Raw genomic sequence first — 24,408 nt, 5'->3', positions numbered from 1 at the left:
CCCAAACACTCATCTCTTGCTAAAAAAACAACAATAATAGGTACCACTGTCCTTCTATTTGTGCCTTCCTCTCTACCCTCATTTTTGGTTTTTCCATTTTCAGCCCTCCAAACCATCCTTCTAAGCAACTAATTTTCCTCTCCTCGCTCATCATCTTTTCACAGTTTCAATTTTTTTTCTTTGACTTTAACTTCTGGCAACTTTTATTTTCACCTCCCTCTTGCTCTTTTCTTCTCTTCTGTTCTTAGCTTTCAGAATATCATTGTACTTCATGTCAACATTGACCTTTTTCTACAGCTTTCTTTTCATCCCTCTTTCTTTCTCCTGACCTGTTAAGCCCTCTTATGTCACTGTTCCATTTACTGAGGTGATGGGATTAGATGCCCCTTTCCCATTATTCATGAGGCAACACTCATGGATTCACATCTCAAACTGGCTGGCACTACATGTCAACTTAAACTTCACTATCCTTACACCCCCTGCTTTTTGTCTCCTCTCCTCAGGCCTTGCTTTGTTTTTTCCAGCCTCTCCCCTCTACTTATCAATCCTCCTCTCCTGCCTCATTCCTTTAATTTTGTTTTCCACTATTCTACCCATCTGCACATTTTCTTTCGCTTTGTCTCCTCTTTTCTTGTCTTGGAAAAATTAGCGCCCAACTCCCTCTCTTCTTTGCACCACTCACCTTCTATAACCTCTCAACCTACTGTTATTCTCCTCTGTCTTGTCTTTCTTTCTGGGTCTCTCTCTGTTTCCCGGAAGACCTGTTGGCTAAAAGGTGTGAAGGGGGAACTAAGTGCTTTCTCCTGTCTACAAACAATGTCCTTTATGCCTGCATGGCTCTGGGCCTGTCTCATTGTGGGAGGGAAAGAAGGGAGATGTCTGCAGAGATTTACCCATTGCTCAATCTCTTTGTCTCAAATTTTCTCGCACTCTCTCTTTCCCACCCTGTCACCCTCAAGTGAAAGAATGGCCAGCAGCGGACTTGAGGAAAGAACAATAAAGAGGGAGCAGTGAGACAAGCAACCTAACAGTCTATAGTTGTCTAGGAATTAAGGGACAGCACCAAGTACTTCAGCATGTAGTTAATGAAAAATACATTGACTGGCTGGTCCTTGAAGAATAAACATGAGTATAATTCATTAATTTTATAACTGTTGACCCTAGAAATCTTAACCCTAGGAAAATAAATGTATGCCTGTTATGAAAACATATCAAAAGGCTTGTCTAAAATGTAATACAAGGGACTGACACTGTGTAAGGAATGCAGTAATAGCCGTATAAGTAGTGCAAAGAGTTATTTGTACTTCTCAGAGGAAATTGAACAATTTTCTTTGGACTTCAGGGCTCTGGGTTTATGCTGGAGGGTAGGGCTAAGAAATAAAGTCAGTAACAGTAAATACAGGATAAAGATATTGAGGTCTTTTTTCAAGCAAAGGGGATCTCCTGTGGTCTGCTTCAGGCATACTAGAGGCTTGGACCTTGACATGAAGGACTGTAAGTGCTATAAAAGACTCAAGAAACAGAAACAGAAGCACATTGAGCTGACAGCTAAAGAACAATCTAAAAAGTGTTGTGTGTCTTTTGAGCCCAGAGGGCTCAAGCTGGAGTAATGTAAAACAAACCTGAACAAAAGAATGTAGCAAATTTAAGTAGAAAAAAAATTTGGACTTTAGCAGAATAAATAGTGAAACAGTGATATTCAGTGAATTTTCTGGTTTCCTTTGCCCCTTTTACATGGATTTGAGTTGTTCCCAGTTTTGTTGGTGCTTATGCGATTTCAAATAAGAAAAATTTAGGCGGGGGTGGGTCAGGTGGGGTATGAAGGCATTGAACATGGTGCTGACATTTCAATCATTACTGACTGCTCATTTCCCCAGTCAGTCCCTCTTCACCTTTTCCATTCCCAATTCTCTTCCCCCAAACCACAGAGGGTAAGGTTTATCTTATGTTACTCCTATTTTTCACTCTGCATCTCACACTCTCTGCATCTCACTCTTTCTGCACCCACTCTCTCTCATTTCATCTTTCTGCATCTTTCTCTATCTCTTTGTGTTTGACTAGAGCCACTGCATCAGCTCTGAGCATTTCATTACAGTGCTACTCGTAGCTCAATCCTCTCCATGTCCACCTGCCTGACCCTGAAACTTAGTTTTTTGTGTGTTCCTGTGTGTGTGTATGTGTGTGTGTGTGTGTGTGTGTGTGCGTGCATGCATGTGTACAGCTTTGCCCTTGGGAACTGCCAGTAACTGCTCCAATAATGGCCTAAAAAACAGAAGAAATACCCTTGAAACCCACTCCTCCCCTCGCCTGTCCTCTCCTATTTCTGTCTCTCTCAACCAGTCGGACCCAGGTGATTTACACACGTCACCCATTTGTCAAGGAGAAAGAGTAGTTTGAGCTATCACTATGGTAACTCAATGGTCTGACTGACAGCCTGTCAACTGGGCGTCAACCATCAGCCAAAAGAAGCCTGTAATCATTTCCCTGGTGATAGATGGGGTGGCAAAGTGTAAAACTTGGAGGAGAGATGGAGAAAGAGAAAAACAGTGAGAAAGAGAGCAATAACTGAACAAATGGCAAAACAATTTTCTTTGTTTATGTAGAAACTACAAACGGAACAAGTTGCAAGAGACTGTCTGTTCAAACACTTAAGTTGAATTTCAGTATAAATTGTCATCATCTTATCATGAATCAAAGAAATCTCATTGGAAATGATGTTCCTCCTCCCTACCTGCTGTTCTCTCTCTGACAATAGAGGCCACAGGAGGCAGAGGGGGCAGGTGTGAGTGTATGTGTGAGCTTGTTGGCTAGTCTTGCAGTGGACAAAACAATTACAATCTCCCTACAGGATGAAAAGGGTCTGAATACACGCATGTGCCCATGCACACACCATGCACATACACACACACAGTCACACACGCACAATGGATGAATTATTTTTGTAGTCCCTGGACGCAGAGCATTTCACTGCATTTTTGGAACAGAAGGAACTCTTCCTGTGTGTGTGTGTGTGTGTGTGTGTGTGTGTGTGTGTGTGTGTGTGTGTGTGTGAGAAACCGACAGGTGTAATGGGGATAAAATCCAGTCTAAAACATGTTGATTATTTAGATTTTTTTTGTAATACAGTCAGCTCTCGTGCTGCCAATATAAGCCTTGAATTCAATTGCACTGAATAAAAGCAGTGAGACCACAAGAGAGCACTTTATATCCAAAAAGCATCAAATCAAATCAGGAAGAAGTTTTTTGGCTGCTCCCTGCCTGTGCAGTTTATGACTCTAATAAAACACAAGCATTAGAGTGGGGAGGCTTTCTACTTGCTCTCTGTGTATGTGTGTTGATGTGTGTGCACTTGCACTGTCACAGATATCAGTGCTGTTTATTAATTTATTGAGTGTTTTGTCCACTGGTCAAATAGCACTCTACCAGGCAAAATGCTCTTAAGGGGGAGTTACTTTCAATTTTTATCCTCCAGTGAATAAAGTTGTTTTATTCTGCTCTGCTATTAGGTTATATGTGTGTGTGTGTGTGTGTGTGTGTGTGTGTGTTTTCATTCATATCTCTGTGTAGTGGCTTGGCAGATGATCGCATGGACAGAGTGGACAAAAAAATAAAATTAAGATGACTGTTGAGCTGAATCAAGCTCCACCTGAGGGAATGTAATACACACACAGAGCTAAGGTGAGTATTCAGATATAATATGGTTTTCTGCAATGTGGACACACCACTGATCTGTTATATTGTGATTAAAGTTGTAGCTATGCTGAAGTATATGAAGCCAGAACAAAAAGAATTGAAGAGGCAGGCTAACAAACTGTTGAATACAAGTGTGATTCAAAAATTATGTCATGGAAATTGCATGAACATCATCAATAATAAACACACACTAAAACCTTGCGGTTGTATGCCTCCCCTTATGTTTCTGAGTTACAGAGTTGAATAATGGCCAAAAGTGTTTTTGCAAAACAGTATGATGTCACAACAAGGGAGTTCACCTTTGACCGTTTGGATGTAAAATGTCATCATGCAATCATTTAATCCTATTAGACACTCATGTTAAACTGTATCATAATTGGCATATGAATTCTTAAGATATGGCTAAAATGACCCTTAACCTCTGACCACGAAATTCTAATCAGTCCACCCTTTAGTCCAAACGGAGGTTTGTGCCATACTGAAGTTCCATTCAGGTATTCCTGATTTATCACATTCACAAGAATGGTATGGACAGAAGTCCCAGTGACACTAGCCAAAAATGCATGAGATAAAAGTGACCTTGACCTTTGATCTATGACCACCAAATCTAATCTAATCAATTCAACTTTAAGTCGGATGGATGGACAGATGCACAGATGGACAGATGAACGGAAACCTGAAAACATAATGCCCCTGGCCACAAATGTCATTAAAGCAGAGGCATAAAAACACTGTAGTATGTGAAGAAGATAAAAATGTCATATAATACTCACAACGCACAAATGCATCATACTGTTTCCCATATTCATGTGTCATATCTAAAAGACAATAATGTAGGATAATTTCATAGTCTTATGTAACTTACTTTTACAATACTATAAAATTCTTATCTTTACTCATCCAAACGTATCTAGACACTAGTATGTAAAGCTGCCAGTTACAGTCAAACAGTAGAGTGAGATAGACAGTACAGATTATCATGAGCGTTTTAATGTGGAGTTATTTATATCCATGTCATAGTGCAATATGTCCATGCTGGTCTCATGGTAGTTCACCCTCTCTGCTGCATGACAGGAGGAGGGATAGAAAGATCTCAGACTGGGACTCAGACTGGTCTGTACTTTTAGGCCATTCTTAATTTTGCTCATAAATTAGTCTTATGCAAATAATACCATTTCACAAAAATAAAGATTGACTAATTTTAAGCCAAAACCATTAGACAGCCTATCCCCAGGCTAACTCAGGCCAAGGACCAATGTTACCATGGTAACATCAAAGACACCTGTGTTGACCAGTAGCACTCAGCAACAAAAAACGGGAATAAAACGGGAATAGAATGGTTTATAATTTGTGGTTTGCTAACATTGTTAAGGAGAAAGCAATGAGAGGGAAAAAAAAATTAGAGACTGCAGGATTTTTTTTCCCAAATCTTTTTTTTTTTTTTATTGTTACACTCTTTCCTGAATTTCCCCAACTAAAATGTCCTTTTAACTGTGTCTTCTTGTGAATTCCAAAACACAAACATTTTCTGCTGGGGTAAACAGAGATGCAGTTCCTCGGTCTGCCATTTTTTTTTTATTTTGAAAAACTCTTATTTTACCCAGAATTCCTTGTACCACAGTCTGCCTTAAGATGGTCAAGAACTAAACTGCTTTGTGCAACAGATGAATTCAGATGTCTATCTTAAGTCTGACTATCAGTTATGTCTAACATAATCAAAGTCTGTCTTTGTGAAACCGGCCCCTGGTCTGAAAATTTCTAAATGGTAATTTGAAGGAAATATTTCATGTTGAGTCTCAAGGACAAAAAATAATTTCAAAAATTAAATGTAGTTTTCAGCTGAAGGACAGTGCTGCTTTAAAAAGAGAAAGCACAACAAAAATAATTTCACAGTGATCTTTCTCCATCTGTAGTGAAGGATTGTCTTTGTGTATGTAGAGAGGGGAAGCTGGCTGTCAAATAGCCATAAAGACAGACACAAAGACAGAGAGACAGACGGACGGAGAGGGGGGGGAGTGTGCACTAGCCATGCTCAGTAGGGGGAGGAAGGAAAACCTTTCAATAGAGATGCACTTCTGACAGCTATTCAAATGACACTTTCTATCTACCAACCAATCAACAGACAAACCACCAACTGCGAATGTGCACACACACACACACACACACACTTACTTTATTCAAAGCTCCAAAAGTCTGGTTGGATCTGGTTTGTCCCCAGCTGTCAGCTGCTGGACTCCACATACACATGCACACACACAAAATAGCATCATATTGCCTCTTGTAAAATGTCAGTGTTGCCATGGATACCCTGCCCCCCACCTCCCTCGATTAGTAGGGAGGTTAATTGAATTGTTGCAATTCATCACTGATTAAAGACAAAGATTGAAAGCAAAAAAGAAAATTGAAGTGGGAGAGAGAGATGAGAAAAAGCAGATGGAAATGTACAAAGCTGAAAGAACAGAGACGTTAACATCTTTGCAATTTAGCCCTGACTACTGCAGAGAGGAGGAAGGATAAATCTAGTGGAGCAGGATGAGCAGAGGAATGTTAATGCATCAAGAAAGCCACCATGTGCATGTATCAGTGCATTTGTGCGTGTGTGTGCGCATGTGTGTGAGTTTGACTGTGTATTCAGTTGTTTGTTAGATAAATGGACAAATGAAGGGAGGATGGCAGCAGGAGGAGGGCTCCCAGGCCCTGAGTGATGGAACAGCCTTAGAAAATGAGATGTCTTTGGTCGCTATGGCAGCTAACGAGACTTCTCTGTGCATTCACATCAGAGAAAGAAGACAAAGACGCGGAGGGCGAACAGAGACATGGAAGAAGGAGGCAAGGGTGCAGAAAGAGTTATTTAGACATAAGACTATGATATTGGCCCCAGTTTCCATGGTAGCTAATGTCTGTGTAAGTCTCCTTTGTATGTGTCAAATTATAGTGTGGGGAAACAGAGAGTGAGGAGGGTCAGGAAGCAGAGAGGAAGAGGAGCTTAATGACCTAAAAGATGGTGATGTGCCTTTTTTTAGAGACAGATAATAACACTTAGTCCACAAATACAACTGCAGCTGTGAGTGACTGTGTTATACTGTTTGGCAGATGAAGGTTGATACATCAATAAAGAAATAAACCAGTTGGTTTACAGAGATAAGAGACCTACATTACTAAAGATGTTTTGGTTTTTTAACATAAATGTACCCCAGTTTTAAACTGCTACCAGAGATCAAGGTTTAATTCTGCTGTCAAACATAATTTGGGTAAAAGGCTTCATGTTGCGCTCAAGGGACTCACCAACTTTCAGTCACAGTCAGGACATGCACTACAAAAAATCAAGAATACTGAGCCCAATCAGATTGTCTTAAGAAGTCTCAGGAAGCAAAGAAGTGTAGCTAAGACACATGTTTTGTTTTGCGTTTTTGGTCTTTTCTGAGAGGCTGTTCTATGTTCTGAAAACCTGGTCATTTACTATGTCACTTTCACTCCAGTGAACAGAATGGCTTGTTGAAATAAAGGACAGTCTCTTTTCTGTAATTGTAGAAATGTGCACTCAAGTGTTTGATGAAAGGGTTTCATAGGTAAGTCTGATAAACAGAAAATTTGACCAAAAATGAAAAATGTCAAAAAAAAGAAAACAATACTTTGACATTCATTTTTAAGTAAAATCAAACTTTGCAGTAAACCAGTTGAAAACAGGAAGGACTCGTTTGCTACTTACCCCCCCCCCCTTCGGGTACTGACACTCCTGTTTATGTTTGGATTACAGACTGAAACTCCAACAGAGGAGGGGGTCTTCTAAATCTTTTAAACGGTACATTAATGTTTTATGAACAGGGCAGATCATCTAACGCTGTGATAGTCTGAAGTAAATTTCAAAATGCCCTGACTGCAAAAATGAAGTCCTCCATTTCTTTGCATTCTGAATGCAAATCCTGCTGCAAAAATAGATGAGGATAGAGAGAGTGAGAGAGAAACATTCTGGGTAAGGAGTAAATGATCAAATTTAACAAGTTCTGCCCTTTAAGTATGAAATTTTGCTTTTGTTAATGTGTTTATATTATCACAGTGTGCTCATCAACATGACAAAGTCTGATTTAGTTATTCATCACACTCGTGCAGTTGAGTGTTTCTCACACCCTTAAGGCATTTGCTTCATGCTGACTTTAGCACTATACCACATCGTTCCTGTGAATCACAACGAGTTCCACTGTGTCAGAATAGATCAATTGAAAAGACGACAAATCTTCTAAATATAAATTTCAGTCACTCTAATCCACTGAAACTTTAATTAAGAACTTAAGAAGATGGAGCATTTTATTATCATCCTTTTACACAACCCCTTTTTTGAATTACCAGGCCTCATAATTAATCTTCACTGCTACTGAAACATTTTCACCACAATCCTCTGTATTGAAGTTTTTTTTAAGAAAAAACTGTTGATTTGAAAAAGAAGGTAAGTTTAGACATACAGTATAGACCACTGGGACAGCACAGTGTAAAACTAGAACTTAAATCCCTTGTCTTTATGCCACTTTTTCTCTTATTGGAGAATTTGTTTGCTGTTGAAGTTTCGTTGCAAATGAAAAAGGTTAAAAGGAAACATGTCTCACTCGAGTATCCCATGTTTTCTCAACTCTGTCAATAAAGCATATTGTTCAAAAGCAGCACTTAAAGGGCCTTCCCAGTGACACCAAATCCTCTGAGTTGTCCAAGCTGTTAGATTACAGAAGGAATTTACTTACACTAGCAATACAGGCACATGAAAGGCACTTTTTTAAAAAAATGAATATAGAGTGATGTCCTTGTAAATGTTAAAAGTTGGCAAATGAAAAGAGTGGGTTTCAAGAAAGCTCTTTAATACTGTCTCCAATCATTCATTGATTGCAACAATTTTTTCTAAGTTCCAAGGCAAGCCTTTCTGATTCAGTGTGATGTTTGGTGCTGTCCATGGTGCTGAATCTTGTCAGAAGCCATTTCCAGTTAATGCACAAATCAGACATTTGAGATACTTTGGTTTATAAACAAACAATCATAGGCTTTTGCAGTAGGGCTATAACTAATTAGTTATCTAGTTATTTTCATGATTGATTTATCAGTTGATCACATGTCAGAAAACTGCTACCAATTATTAATTGGTACAGATTCATATTCTAAATTTTCAAAACTATTAATCAACTAACCACTTCAGTAGCCTACCAATTTGTTCTTGATTTAGTGTCTACACTGCATATTGTGTGTGGGTATAATAATTGAGGAAATGAACAATATGCTTTGATGGGGACTCCCACATTCTACTTCTGAGAGCCAGTGATTAGAAACAATGTATAAACAGGTAGTTTGTGGTTTTCAGTCTGTACACCACGTAGTGATGGTGTGTTATTTTTTTTCTCTGTGTGTGGCAGTGTGTGCATAAATGCAGCTGTGTGCCCTGTGTGTCAGGACTAAGCTGAGATGAAAAATAAGCTGAGACAACTATTGAGTTCCCTCCCTCCTGTGGTCTCCTCCTGCTCTCCATTTCCTGCCCACCCCCCTTCCCATAGACTGTTATCCAATTAGGTGACTCTCATTGCTTTAATCGATGGAGACATATACGGGCACACACAGACACACACACACACACACACACACACACACACACACACACACACACACACACACACACACACACACACACACACATACACACACACTATGCCAATAGGGGGGTAGGCTGAAGGGAGTGAAATGTGAATATAAGTGACATGAGCAGATCAACAATTAAGTATCATACAGGAGGAGGAGGAACAGAGGTCATGTCATTTAATCCGAGCCCCTTTACACACACCTGAGACAATTCTGTACACACATGCACACACGGGGTAGAGAACGTATTAAATCAACTAGATAAAGCATTTAAACAGATTTAAACAGTTTAGTGCTTGTTAAACTTGAATGAGTTTATTTTAACAAGTTTTTATTCATTAAACTTCAAGTTTAGTAAACAGATATTACTACCAGCTAGCAGTTTTGACCATACGTTTGGCTTCATTTACCTCTATATTCTCCTGGGACATCATCACTCCACGCTCCACTCTGAGCTTCTGCTTGACCTGCTGCTCTCACACCTACCCACACCAGTTGAGAGGGCTTGATGTACTGTATTGCTCATTTCTAAAGGCTGTTTGTATTTGTATTTCTATGCAACATTATTGTATTATGATTTTTTTGTAACCTTGTTAACCCTTGACTTATCCTACCACTGAATTACACCCACTGAGCTCTGAGTATGGTGCTAACTATATGTAAATTGCATGTAAAGGTGAGTTGCAAAAATTTGCCATATACGCCTTCATGTACATAAATCTAGCCCTTAGAGAGGACATGCAGTTGATGTTGCTATTATTCACAGTACTGACCGCAGCAGGCTTTAACTGTTCACAAATGATTAGCTATAACAATCCTGTTATGAACCACCTGGGGACATCCCTAAACATTTTTGATTATACTACATACACTTTCACACTGACTGCAGTATATGTCATGTCAGTGTTGTGCATGAACATACTAAATGAGCACTTTCATTATCATGCTCATGTTTTTGGTGAATGGTGAACTGAACATTTGCAACTAATGAACACAACAGCACTGTTAACTCTCACCAGAAGGTGACGCCAAAAACATAAGAAGAAGAGCTGTTTTGCAAAAACACCTGAGGATTTGCAGCCAGTGTCTGGCATGGCTAATACTGGTAAATCAAAAAGTGCAGCTACCAATACTGCTGAAGCCAGTATATGTTTCATCACTTCAACAATTTGTTATAAAGCAAGATAACTCAAAACAAATTGGTTTACAGTTCTAATTCAGCTCGATACACATTTCTTATGATGCATAACGTGAAAAAAGATGTGCCGTAAAGGTATAATGTAGATGTAATGGAAAGCCTAGTTCATACAGGCTAATACAGGCTCTCTGCATCATAAAAAAATGTATAGAGCTGTAAACCTGAACCTAAATCTTATCTGAGTTGTACTGTTTTCTTTCAGTGATAAAACATATACTCGCATTGTTTTTTTCTTGGCTGTTAAAAGTAATATCTGTCTGTCTGTTGTGTTAAGTGGTAATGATTGGGGGCTGGTGGATGGGTAGGGTGAGGTTCTACTGAAAAAGAATAGCTAAGAGCAGCTCATTAAAAATAAAAAAAACATGAACAGAAAACATGAATGTGAGGTAGTTCATTTTTTTGGGACTATTGTTGTGAACAATGAATGTGAACTGTGAGCTGAACTTTGAGCTAGTTTTTGTGAAGTGTTAACTTGCACAAAACTGAAGCTAATGAAAGGTAGCATATGTTTTTATTTTATAATACATAACTACCTGCTGTAATTTCAACAAACGCATGCTCAAAGGCAAAGCAATTTTAAGCCATTTTTGAAAATGTGTCAGTCACATTGTAAGTTTGATCCTTTCTCTTTAATATAGAAAATGTACAGCTTAGCATTTAAATTTCAAATATATATATTTTTTATTTTTTTAAACTGATGTAACCAGTGTCACTTTTGTTTCTCCTTAAAGTCCAGCAAGCAAAGCAACTTAAACTATGATACATGAGAGACAGAAAGAGACAAAGACAATTGATTTGCCAGCCAGGTTACCAGTTAGCCAGACAAATACACAGTTAGACAGGCAGATAGGGAGACAGGCAATCAATTCATCAGCCAGCTAACTACACAAACAGACGGGCAAACAGAAAGACCGGCAGGCAGACTGGCAGGGAAATGAGTTAGGCGGTCTGTTCAGTACCAGGCAGACAGGATGACAGGGAAGTGTTCATTGTACCACCCACAAATTTGGAAAGGCCAGTCAACAGACTGAGGGACTTGGAGGGCTGCAGGAGTTTAATCAGTCAGGGATGAAAAAAGCAGAAATGAGAAGCAAAGCCAGTTTGTTATTGAAATCTAGTTGATTGAAGTTCTAAATAAAACAAAACAAAAATGAATTAGTGGCATTTCATTTCATTACGGCACTGCCAATAGATGCTGTATGCGCTTGAGAAACTAACTCAGATTCTCCCTATGAGCTTTCTATGGCAGCCAGTGGAGTAGCTGGCAGTTCCAAGTTGTGACTGTGTCAATATTTATGAATATTATGTATGAGATTGCTGAAAAAAGAATGTGCACTACCAGCAAAAAAAAAAGCATTCAACTGAAAAATTTTTAAAACAATAAGTTACTAAATAAACCAGCACAAATGGCAACTTAAAATTAAAAAAAATTTAATAAATGCAAAAATTGGAAGCAACACAAAAAGACAGAAAACGACACATACTGTAGGATCCAGGAACCTGCTGTTGGCTCAGTCTGCTCGGTCAAAGAGCAAGTGTTCAAATGCTGCCTCCTGCTGCGCTGTCACATCTCTCTTTACTCAGTGCCTTCATTTCACTCAATGCTGATACTCTAAATAAGACACTTGAGATGCTGGCTCCCTGTCCTCAAATATAAAGGAGGAAGAAACAAATACAGACATTTAGCCTGCATGCACAAAGAGCCCAGATAATAGAAGTACTCAGGTTGGAACTTCAAAGAATTACAGCCTGACAACCAAACAAAACTGCAGAGCCCTTATATCAAAGCAACAGCCTTAACAAGGCTCTTACAGATGCACAAACACACATACACCAATACACATACAGTACATCCAGACAAGGTCATCCAAGCTAATCTCTCAAACACTCATGAGTTTGGCCACCATTGTTTGTAGCCTGCTGCCTGAAATACAAACAAGCTGACAGATATATTCTCTACTCTTTCCTTCAGTCCCTCAGCCAAGACTAATGCAATGTTTCATTATGTTTCTTTCATGTTTAATGTTTTTTTTTTTTTTTGTCTTTATGTTATTATAATGGGGCCTTGGTATTTGATTAGATTTTATCAGTTCATAGGTATAGGTAAAAATGGTATATAATTATCAGGTGTTACCAGGACTCTTGCATAAAGTACTGTGCTGCAATATGTTTTAATATAAAGCTGGCTTTGATATTCTACCCTGTTCAGCTTATCGATTTATGTTCGCAAGATATGTGGCACTGCACGGATGACTGCTCTTCCTGCAATGATGCGAATCTCCTTTTGCGGCTTTGCAGTGGATGCTGTAATGTTGCAAAGCATCATGTATTTGTGTAACTAGGAGATAGGCTTCAAAAGGATTTGTGTTAACATTAAATGAATAATCACTTACAAATGTGTACATAAAATAGTTTGCTCTAGTTCACTGAATCTAGTGCAATATCATGCTTCATTGTTGCACACGAGACAGCTGCAGGAAAAGCTTGAGATGTGACATTCATAAAATAGAATATATCCATAAAAAGATCAATAAAGAAATATGGGATATTTTTGGTATTTTGGTTAATTCCTTTTTTATGCCTCCATGCCGGCCACAGCCGGGGTTGGAAGCATTTCGTTTTATTGTACATCCACCCAGCAGTCCCAGTCTTGTGAACGCGATATCTCAGTAACACCTTGAGGGTATTTCTTTAGATTTGGCAAAAACAATAACTTTGATTCTTGATGAACTGATTTGATTTTGGTGGGAAAAGGTCAAAGTCCAAGGTCACAGTGATCTCATGTTCTTGTGAATGCACTATATCAGGAATGCCCAGAGGGAATTTCATTCCTCTGGCACAAACATTCACTTGGAATCAAGGATGAACTGATTGTGGTCAAAGATCAAAGGTCACTGAGACCTCACATATTTGGCCATAACTCACAAATTCATACACTAATTACGACACAGTTTAACTCAAATATGTATGGGGATAAAATTAAGTAATGACATTTCATATCCGAATGGTCAAAGGTCAACTTCACTGTGGCATCATAATGTTCCGCAAAAACACTTCTGGCCATTATTCATTCTGTAACTCAGGAAGGGGAGACTGTGACCTTATTTCCCGCAACTTGACTGGTTGGCGAAGGCATACAACCGCGAGGCAGTAATTTGAGTTTTATTTTGACAGAACTGATTCCTAAAGGGAGCAAGCCAGTCACAGTCATAAAGGCGCTCTCTCTCTCTCTCTCTCTCTCTCTCTCTCTCTCTCTCTCTCTCTCTCTCTCTCTCTCTCACACACACACACACACACACACACACACACACACACACACACACACACACACACAAACAAACATACTTGCACTTCCAACTTTGTGAGGACACTCATTGACATAATGCATTCCCTAGCCCCTTACTCTAACCTTAACCATCACAACTGAGTGCCTAACCCTAACCCTAACCTAAACCTAATTCTAACCACAACTCTAAAACCAAGTCTTAACCCTCAAAATGTGATTTTAAGGTGTCTCAAAAAGTGAGGACCGGCCAAAATGTCCTCACTTTCCCACAATGTCCTCACTCTGTTAGTAAAATACTTTTTTTGGTTCTTACTATGTAGCAACTACAAATACACATCTCACAGACACACAAAGATATTCACTTTAGCATCCCATTTTACTTAGTGCCATCATGCTGGCTGCCCAATTAGAAACTTACATGCAATGCAATATGTTTCTCCAATCATAGATATTGGTCCATATGGGCAGCAGTTCTATCTGTACCAGGCAGCCTGACTGTCAGCCCACTAAGCTCATCCCTACTTGTAATACTGTTCTATAGAACACACAAGTTCTATAGAAAACATTTCTGTCTTCACTGAAGATACTGTATATACAAGTATGAGTCAACATTGGCATTTCTGAAGAAAACCATTGCTGTTTCTCACAAAACATCAAGAAGAAGATAATTTGCTGGGTTTTCACCTAGTTCACAATAGCTCTTGGATGGCTATCAACCACAAAAACAAATGCCCTAATTAGCTATTCATGCACTCTAGTTGAAAAGAATGTGTGTGACACACCCTCCGTTTTGTCAGATGAGTCATTAGCTATACGGGCAATGCCAATACTATTTTTGCAGTGTTTGAATTATGTCGAAGAAGTGAGTTCTTGTTCTGTCCACAACTTGATAAATTAACTTCTTATTACCTTTGACCACTTTACACTTCACAATGATTCTTCAGTCTTATGTCTTTTAGTGGTGTAAAACTGACCCAATAATAAATGACTCCAGTATTCATTTTGAAATGTACACAAACTTGTTTGAAGTACAAATTAATTTGTTCTTTAAACAACTCCAGCTCTTATTTCTTTGAATTACAAAATATCATGAGTTGGGATTGGTGCCAGTCTAAGTATGCATGTATTTTGTGTCTGACTAAATGTTTCTATTGTATGTTGTATGTCATGGTTGCTGTGTGTTAGTGCCTGCCATACAGCACTGAAAATCAGATCACTGTGATGTTGCAGTGCCACCCTGGACTACCCAAACACTCATCCTCACTTTCTCAGTGTGTCCTGGTAGCAAGCTAGACTGCTACTAGCAGCTTAACAGATGTGTTAAGAGCAATCAAACCAACAAATAAAGATGTGCTCTCAACTGAAAACCTTGAACGAAATGATATAACCGTGGTTTTGAGATTCTCTAAAGCAGTCATGTAACATAGTGGGTTTTTGTAATTAGTTTTTTTTAAAACATGTTTACAGTGCATTCAGAAAGAATTTGGACTCTTTCACTTTTTTCACATCACAGATCTGGGAAAGGCTATAAAAAGTTCTCCTGCACTGAAGGTTCCCAAGAACACAGTGGCCTCCATAAGTTTTAAATGGAAGATGCGTGGAACAACCAGGAATGTCCCTAGAGCTGAATGCCCAGCCAAACTGAGCGATCAGGGGAGAAGGGCTTTGGTAAGGGAGGTGACCAAGAACCTGTTGGCCACTCTGGCTGAGCTCCAGAGATCCTGTGTGGAGATGGGAGAAACTTTCAGAAGGATCAATGCAGCTCTCCATCAATCTGGGCTTTATGGCAGAGTGGCCAGACGGAAACCTCTCGTCAGTGAAAAGAGGAGAACTGAAAGGGCTGTCAGACTGCGGGAAACAAGATTCTCTGGTCTGATGAAACCAAGATTGAACTAGTTTGCCTCAATTCTATGCGTCATGTCTGGAAGAAACGAGGCATGACCCTAAGCACACAGCCAGGAGGACGCAGGAGTGGCCCAGCCAGAGCCCTGACTTGAACTCAGTCTAACATTATGGAGAGAACTGAAAATGTCTGTCCACCAGTGGTCCCTATCCAACCTGACTGCGCTTAAATCCTGGTGTGCAAAGTTTATAGCATCATTCTCAAGAAGCTGTAATTACTGCTAAAGGTTTTTCAACTAAATACTGTGTAAAGGGTCTGAATACCTATGATAATGTGATATTTTAGTTTATCCTTTTGAATAAGTTTGAAAAAAAATTCTAAAATTCTGTTTTCCTTGTCATTTTGGAGTATTGAGTGTAGATTTCATGAGAGGAGAAATGAATTTAAAATATTTTAGCATAAGTCTGCAATATAACAAAAGGTGCAAAAAGTGCAGGGTCTCAATACTTTCTTGATGCACTGTATCTAGAAGAGGTTAGCAACAAACTTGCATCAAAACTAAACAGCATAACTTGCTCTTACATATTCCATTTGCTGACAGAAAATATTGTAAATCTAGTGAAATTTCAATAATCTATCTGGTAAATATTTTCATTTTCCTGGTAATGTGAATGTAAAAAAGATTAAGTGAAGTAGCACAAGACTCCTATAGTCCTCAATTGCAATGCTGACCTGATTCATTAAATATATGTAGCAAAACTGATTCTCATGTGTACTGTCCAATGCTTCACTTTTACACCTGTGAGTCTTTCGCTGAATTAGTCAGATAAGGTTTTTGACCTCATGAAGCTGTGTTACACAGCTTTCTTTTACAGTAAATGCTCAATTTAAATCAATCCTGTTGTTTTCGGCTGTGAATCAGCAGCAACATTGTGTAACTCTTTGACAGGAATGCTTTGGCATATTCAATATGTAACATTCCAAAGTTTATTAAATAAATTGACTGTCACATCAACATAAACCAAAACACAAAGGCAAGAGAAAATAAATAAAACACTGTCCCATTCTCTGCTGACTGTTTGATACGGGTCAACTCAGAGGACATGCAACCCATGCATGAAAAACTAGGGAACATTAAAACATTAAAGACGCAGGCTGATTTTTTGCCAATGTTCTGATGCTGTGTTTCAACATAAATTAATTCCCCATGCCTCACTGTTCTCAATTTATTGACGCCGTCGACAAAAACAGTGACAAGTTCGTCGAAGAGCCTCATTGCTACTGGAAGTAACCCATAGTAAATAAACTGTTCAGAGACACTTGGAATAACCAACAAAACACAGACCTGTGCTTAAACAAGGTTAGAGCAAAAGAAAAATGTGTTGTTGCATATTTGAATGGGATGGGATGGGATGAATACTCAAAGAGGCCTTTTCAATTCAGTTTTATGGGTCAAAGAAGAATCATCCTCAGAAGCAAATTAATATCCTCTTTTTTAAATTATCCTTTCATGTCCACACAAAAATAAAGGAGAAATTTTACTTTGAGACTTAAGCATCTGGTCCTGTTGATCCCAGGCACAAATGTTAAAGACAACACAGTTTTATCATCCTACCTTCTTGCACAGCCTGGAAGGGGTTGTTTCCATCAACGAATTCCACAGAAATGGTGATCTTCTCTGTCTCCAAGATCTCATTGTTCAAATTGAGATCTGCCACGGCAAGGCGAAACACCTCGTCATCTTTCCGTGCTGACTCATCAAAGATGGCACCTGTTGAAAAGGAAGGAAGGAGAAAGGAAAAGAGGAAGCTATTACTCAGTTATTAAAGGACTTTTGGAATAGAAAACAGGGTAGAGAAAGAAATATGGTAATGTTGTGGCTAAGTTCTCCAGAGACTGAGGCAACCCAGGCAACCTTCCATTCTGTCCCAGCTGGTCTAACTTTATAGCAACCTCAATCTAGTTATGGCTTGAAGAGTTCTGTGACACACTGTTAAGTATAAAAAAAATTCAATTTGACCTCCAAGTAGTTGATAGACAACTGACAAAGTGTAAAAAACAATGACACTGAAGTTTACGATATGAAAACTGATGTTTCACCCAAGTGGATGTAAGAACGACTGCCAGAAACCTCCTTTAAACAGCTGACCAGCTTGTAATAGGTTATGGGATACTGAGGGCTGCAAAATCTATAACCACTGAGTTCGTAAATTTTGAAGAAGAACCTTTGATTTATTGTGACATACTAAGACTAGAAATGTGAGCTCTTGTATCTAGCCCCTAAATTGGTACCCAGCTTCTGAAAAAAGGGGTGTGAGGGAGAAATGGGTCGACATTAGCGTTCAATCTAAGATCAAACTCTGCCCAAGGACACACTGACACAGCCAAGGTTGCTGAACAAAGGGAAATGAAGGAAGTGACTGGTGAGTTTTAGTATCTGTATTGGCAGAAAAAGTTCCTGCGACTTAATGTGAAATCAGTCATTAAAATAATTATCAACCTGTGGTGTTGGTGAGACAGCAGAAGGAGGCAACATGGGACACTGACTGGCTGGTAGAGACTTGGTCTTTGCTTTGGCCTGTTACACACAATTAACCACATGTTATCATTTTCTCTGTTTCTACCCTTTTAGCCTCTAATTTCAACCCAGTTTATCCCCTGAATCCATTGGACCACTAATTGTCTAAGTCAGTGCAGTGAAGCACTGCTAACTGTATTTCACTGACCAGAAAATAAGCCTTATACTGTATAGTGTGTGTGTGTGTGTGTGTGTGTGTGTGTGTGTGTGTGTGTGTGTGTGTGTGTGTGCGCATGTGCGTGTGCGAGACACAGGTTGCAAATTCCATTAATAACCACACAGGCTACATTGGCTGAGGGCTGTTTTGTGCCACATTTAGAGGACTGTTGCTGTAATTGGTCTTGTATAGTTCAATGAGCAGTGTCTGGCGCTAATACCACAAAGGTTACAGTCTGAATTCCCACAGAGGCCAAACTTACTGAGGAAAATATGCCGTCTTGGTAGTGCAAAGTGCGTATAAAAAAAAAAAAATATATATATATATATATATATATATACATACATATATATATCACTTTAATATGATAAGAGTGGTATTCTAATTTGTGTCTAGGAAACCCACTTTCCAGCTTAATTAGCTAAAAAATGTGTAGCTTATACCCTGTGCTGGTTACTATAAGGTAATTACAGAGTCTAAAACAATTTGTGGATGGTATTAATCTTGAAACCTTACTCTCTTCCTTCTATTTCAAATGAACAGTTGATCAAATTTAACTTCTGAAGGACAAGTAATTTCAACACAGCTTTTTAACACGCACCAAATTCAAAACTAGCTGCTGTTTGAAGTCAGTTAGGAACAAAATGCTAACTGCCTCTTCATCACAAGGCCTCATGAAATATGTATCCCTCAATAATTTGATCCATCAGCATTTGGCAACTGTAAATACCATCCCACTGATTGATTCTTGGTTGTTTTTATAATCATGCAGTATGGATGAGGTGAGACCTACAGGCCTGGACAAAGCGATACAGAGTGAAACACAAAGACTCATTAACTATTCCATTAAAGAGATAAATTATGAATGGAGTTCCAATCAGCTTGAAGGTGACACTGGTGGGGAAGGATTTGTACACATTTTAACTAGTTCTGTGACACAGGAGGACAATGTTAGGTTGTGTATGTCTAGAGGACAAATTGATGGAGGAGAGGAGCAGATTGTACACATGGCTTTGAACTGATGCTTTGGAGAGGAAGTTCAAACAAAAGGTGGAAACATTTAGTCACTCGTATGTCAGAACACTTCACATCTATGTTTTTTGTACTTTACAGTATAAACAGCATAAAAATTGTAATTAAATTGGAGACAAAAATTAATTGGAAAAAAAGAGCAGAAAAAAAACTCACTGTAATGGCTTCTTTGCGAGTTGCCATAGTACCCTTACTCACGCTTCCAGAAATATGTTAAAAGCTGCACAGTGCTGTCGTCTCTCTGATTGTTTTATTCCTTTCTCACTTTGAAATATCCCACCAGAAATATGTTTTTTGAATCTAGTGACCACAGCAGACACAGCAGAATATTAAAGTGGAGTAATGTTTGCCATATTGCAGCTATTAATCAGTAATATTCCTTTCTTCCTTCTTTCTTTCTTCCCTGATCTCTTACCAGCCTTCTCTTTCTTCTATATCTTTCTTTGTTTGCTGTTGCATCTGTGCAGTGATTTATCAGAAAACCACACTCTTTTATCTAGGCACACTGAGGAGGTACACACAGATGGCAACGCAGATACGGAAAACTGTAGGTGAGAGTGAGAGCCAAACAGACAATGTGACAGAAAGAAATGTCTACAGTCCAATGAAACTGATTTGAATCATCATTCAAATGTGCTTTAAATATCATTTCCTATGTATGAAAAAGAATCCAGTAATATAAAATTTCCTGAAGTCCTTTTTGTCCATTTACAAACTGGCAATTCTGAATGTGTAATATAGCCAGTGTTCCTTGATATGTGGTCAGACACCCATATGCACAAATATTCTCAATGTGTATTTTGTTATTTTTATATTGTGGAAAAGAAATTCATATATACTGTGAACTGTGTGAGAGGGAAAAGTGAAGAGGAGAGGGCAGAAAGGAGGATGGGTATATATCTGCTGTTCCCTGCCTCTTATTTTTGAACAACATCACTGCATGCTGATTTACAAACGCAGACATGCACATACACACACAACATGTACAATCCTGTCTCTACATCCTCTCCAGTAATGTGATTGTGAGCGCAAAGGCAAACGTCACAACATAAATCAACCAGGGAATAAAAGCACTGAATCTTGCTTTACACAGACGCCCCAAGGGCGGGCACACACGGGCACACACACGCACACACAAACACACACACACACACAAACAAACACACACACACACACACACACACAGCACACAAAGCAGCATCAACAACAGTGGACACCTTGAATGGAGGCAGAATCCAAGAGTAGAGACCCCTGACTGTTTGGTCAAGAGGTACTGGTCAAATGTCTGTCATTGGTCAAGTGTTTGGTTATCATTTCCTCATTTGTTTATGTTGGTACAGAGGTAATAAATAACTTGTTTGTCACCTTCCTGCCAAATAACCACTTGGGATGGATGAGGGATGCTGGAGGTAGAAGAAAAATGAGGTGGGGAGCCTGTTGTCACAAGGGAGCACAAATAACTGATAAATCTGACAGTAGAATTTTCTTCAGTTTTCCTTCTTTGTGCTCATTGCAATATAATTTTTTGAATCTCAGTAATATTAGCTTTTACATATAGTCTTCTTGTTGTAACAACAATGTTTGACTTTAAATAGAGCAATTAATCAGTAATTAATTACCTACAACCTTGTAAACTTTTAAGCACTGATGAAGAAATTATGCAGGAAAAAGCTGCATATACTATCATAAATTATTTTTAGCTCTCTCTCTCCTTCTGATTTTAAACCTGCTAAATACATAGCATTACATAGCACTATCTCCATCACAAGCTCTTTGATATTTACCCTTGATGAAAGGGATCAAAGCATCTAAAATATCATTAAATAATTTCCAAAACAGGCAAACAACATGAATGAAAAAAATCATGCAAGATGAAAGAACGATAATGGGCTAATGAGTCAATATATGGCCAAGCAGGTCTTCCCAGGGCTTTCACATCAGCTTTATTTTTACCATGGTATACTAAGCCATGCACATTCTTAGTCAATAGTCTGGTTTCCACAACATGAGTCTCACCAAAGGTTCATTCTTATTATCACAACCTAAGCTAAACTGAGAGTCTACAGCCATGAGGCTGCATTTAGGCACAGTAATGCCTTGAGCTAAATGTTAACATCAGCATGCCATCATGCTCACAATGATAATGCTAGCATGCTGATGCTAAGGTATTATGTTTACCATGTTCACCATCCTAGTTCAGCATGTAAGCATTTGCTAATTAGCAATGAACATTAAGTCCAGCTAAGGCTGATGGGAATGTCATCAGTTTTGTCGTATTTAGTCTTAAACCAAATTATATGATGAATTTTTGACCAGATCATGCTGCTAGATGAAAAGTCAGGGGATCACCACAAATATCAAACTTGTATTTGTGACTTGGGGATCACCAGGGTCAATGGGAAACATTATCTGAGAACTATGAACCAAATTTCAAAGAAATCCACCAATTGTTGATACATTTCAAAAAAGAGAGAAAGAAAGAAAGAAAGAAAGAAAGAAAGAAGTGACCCACATGCTGAGACTACAGCAGAAGAGTACCAATTCATCAAGAACATATTGAGATATTTCACAAAATAAGTGAAAAATTCATCCAGTGAGTGACCAGTCATGGGATCAACAAATCGCATACAATTCATCCTGACAAAACCGCAGATGCATGTGTATGATATGAACCGAATTTCATGCCAACCCATCCAGTAGTGTTTGAGATATTTCAGTCTGAACCGAAGTAGGTGACTAAAAGTGCCACCCACAGAGTCATGCTGCTAGCACAGCTAAAATGGTTTTGTCTGTTTCCTTTTATGACCTGTTGCAAAAACAGTCATCACCTTTCATAGGAAGAAGGCTCTGATCAAAACTGCCTTTTAATATCAAGATACTGAATAGTTTCAGTCCAGTTGGCCCAGTAGGAGAAACGTGGGTATATTCATTTTAAACATTTTTTAAAAAGAAATAATTGATACAGCTCAGCCATCCCAGTAACTATATAAAATCAGATAATGTCATTCAGGCAGACAAGGGCACATTGTTGAATGTACAAAACACAGCTCAATTTCCTTATTAAATGAACAAATTAGGATGGCACATCATCCAGTGCAGAGTTATTATGTTCCCACACTCTGTAAAGACCCAGTAATTAAGCCAGCTCCTTCTCAGGATAATCATTCAGCATGAGTGAAGGAATGATTGTTAAGGACGATTTAATGTTAGAAGAGGGGGCTTGATCTCATCTGCATGGGCAGATGAGGTCATGAAAAACATTTAAAACAAAATTAATTTCTTGTAATTCAATTCAGCCGATGGTTTTGAGCTTGCTATCAGTGTGCCATTTTTATTTATTTATTTTTTTTAAACAGCTATGAGCTGTGCCAAATCCCTCTCCATCTGACTCTGTCTCTACACCTGCATCCTGGCCTTTTACTCTAATTCACTCAAGCTCTACTTTTTTGTTAAACCCCCTCCCTTTTTCACAAACAACCCTAAACAGGGCACTGAAGAATTTTGAAAGACTACGGGGGATATGCTCCACTGTCTCTCAAACTTACTCTCACACCTGTTGTTGAGGTTGCAGCTGATGACAGTAATGTGACAGGAATACTGACAGACTGACAAGGATAATGACTATGGAGGAATACACACACATACACACATATACACATGGGTGATGTATTGCTGACTTGTGACAAGGCTGGACCGAAGTGTTGCTGTCTCAATGTGATGATGAAAGCAAGGTGGCGGCTGCGCTGAGTGATGATGGTGATGAACGGGGGAGGTTATCATCCTGCAGTGTGAAGTGTCCCCACACACACACACACACACAGATGCAAGAACACACAAACAGGCTGTTATTTACAGCAGTGATGTGAGAGCTGGAAGGGAGTGCGTTTTGACACTTGGGAGGACAGAGTAGAATTAATATATGTGTGTGTGTGTGTGTGTGTGTGTGTGTGTGTGTGTGTGTGTGTGTGTGTGTGTGCGCGCGCGTGCGTGTGCGTGTGTGTGTAAGAGGGGGAGAGGAAAAGGGGGAGGACAAAGAATTAATGGTCACAGGAGAGCAGAGCAAGCCAGTGTCGTATGATAGGGACAGATATGAAAACAGCTCTAATATTTATCATATGGGCTGACACAAGACTCACATAATGTTCATGCGGTTTTGGAGGGTATAGGGAGTAGTAATCAATTTTTTGTCTGTCTGTGTATGTGTGTAGATATAATATTGTAGGTCAGCAGGAGAATTGTGTCTGTTTACAGCACCAGCGACACTGTATAGCAGAAATGTTGATACAACACAAGATATACCCAAGATACTGAATCATCTCTGACAATCTTTGTTCATATGCAGTACCTTAGTGTATTGCAGATTTGCATATAATATATATTACTGTATTTGACATATTACTTTAATATGATAGAACATATGGTTTTTCACCAATGACAGACTATTGGGAACAAGGTCTCTGCAGGCCAAAATCATTGTTACCTGGTTAACAGTTTCTGAGCATACTTGAATTGTGTGTGAATGTATGTGCATATCCACCTGCAAACTGTATGCCTGTGTCTGTGTGTGTGTGAATGGCTGCATTACAGAAGGATGCCACGAGATTCCAGTTCATTTCCCCTGTGTATTAAAGGAGAACTATCCCAGGTCACCTGGTTTGTGCAGAAACATCTCTCATTCTTCTACATTTTTCACCCTCTGCCCTTTCCCTCTCTCTCTCTTTCTTTCTTTCTTGCTTTCTCTCTCTCTGTCTCTCTCTCCCTTCTCTCGCTTCTCTTCTTTCATGATAGGTGTGTAAATGAATTTGCCCCATCGTTAAGGGGGCGAGCAGCCAGGAGAATTTGTAGTCATAGTTCAGTGGCACTCCAGTGCTCTGTGTCACACAGTGTCACACCAAGCTGTGCCAAGGTCATTGCTATCTCTGCCATGTCTCTCTCCCTGTCTTACCTTTTCCCCTCAGCTTATGTAGATGGAATTCAGTCTGTTTCCCTCCTTTGGAAATATCTGCTG

General features: G+C 39.1%; 1 protein-coding gene across 7 annotated transcripts in view; it reads right to left on the bottom strand.

Annotated features, from left to right (window-relative positions):
- Window positions 1-24,408, bottom strand: part of grid2 (glutamate receptor, ionotropic, delta 2) — a 509,848-nt gene that overhangs the window by 361,519 nt on the left and 123,921 nt on the right. For all 7 annotated transcript variants that reach the window (XM_071483176.1, XM_071483174.1, XM_071483175.1 and 4 more), the window contains one exon: window positions 17,249-17,404. In XM_071483176.1, coding sequence (XP_071339277.1) covers window positions 17,249-17,404 — 156 coding nt within the window. The remainder of the gene's footprint in view (window positions 1-17,248; window positions 17,405-24,408) is intronic.

This window comes from Trachinotus anak, unplaced genomic scaffold (assembly GCF_046630095.1).
Source record: "Trachinotus anak isolate AG129_WGS33_773 ecotype Australia unplaced genomic scaffold, CSIRO_AGI_Tana_v1 ptg000008l, whole genome shotgun sequence".
NCBI lineage: Eukaryota > Metazoa > Chordata > Actinopteri > Carangiformes > Carangidae > Trachinotus > Trachinotus anak.
Note: the sequence above shows the minus strand (reverse complement) of the source record. Positions and strands in the feature narration are given on the sequence as shown.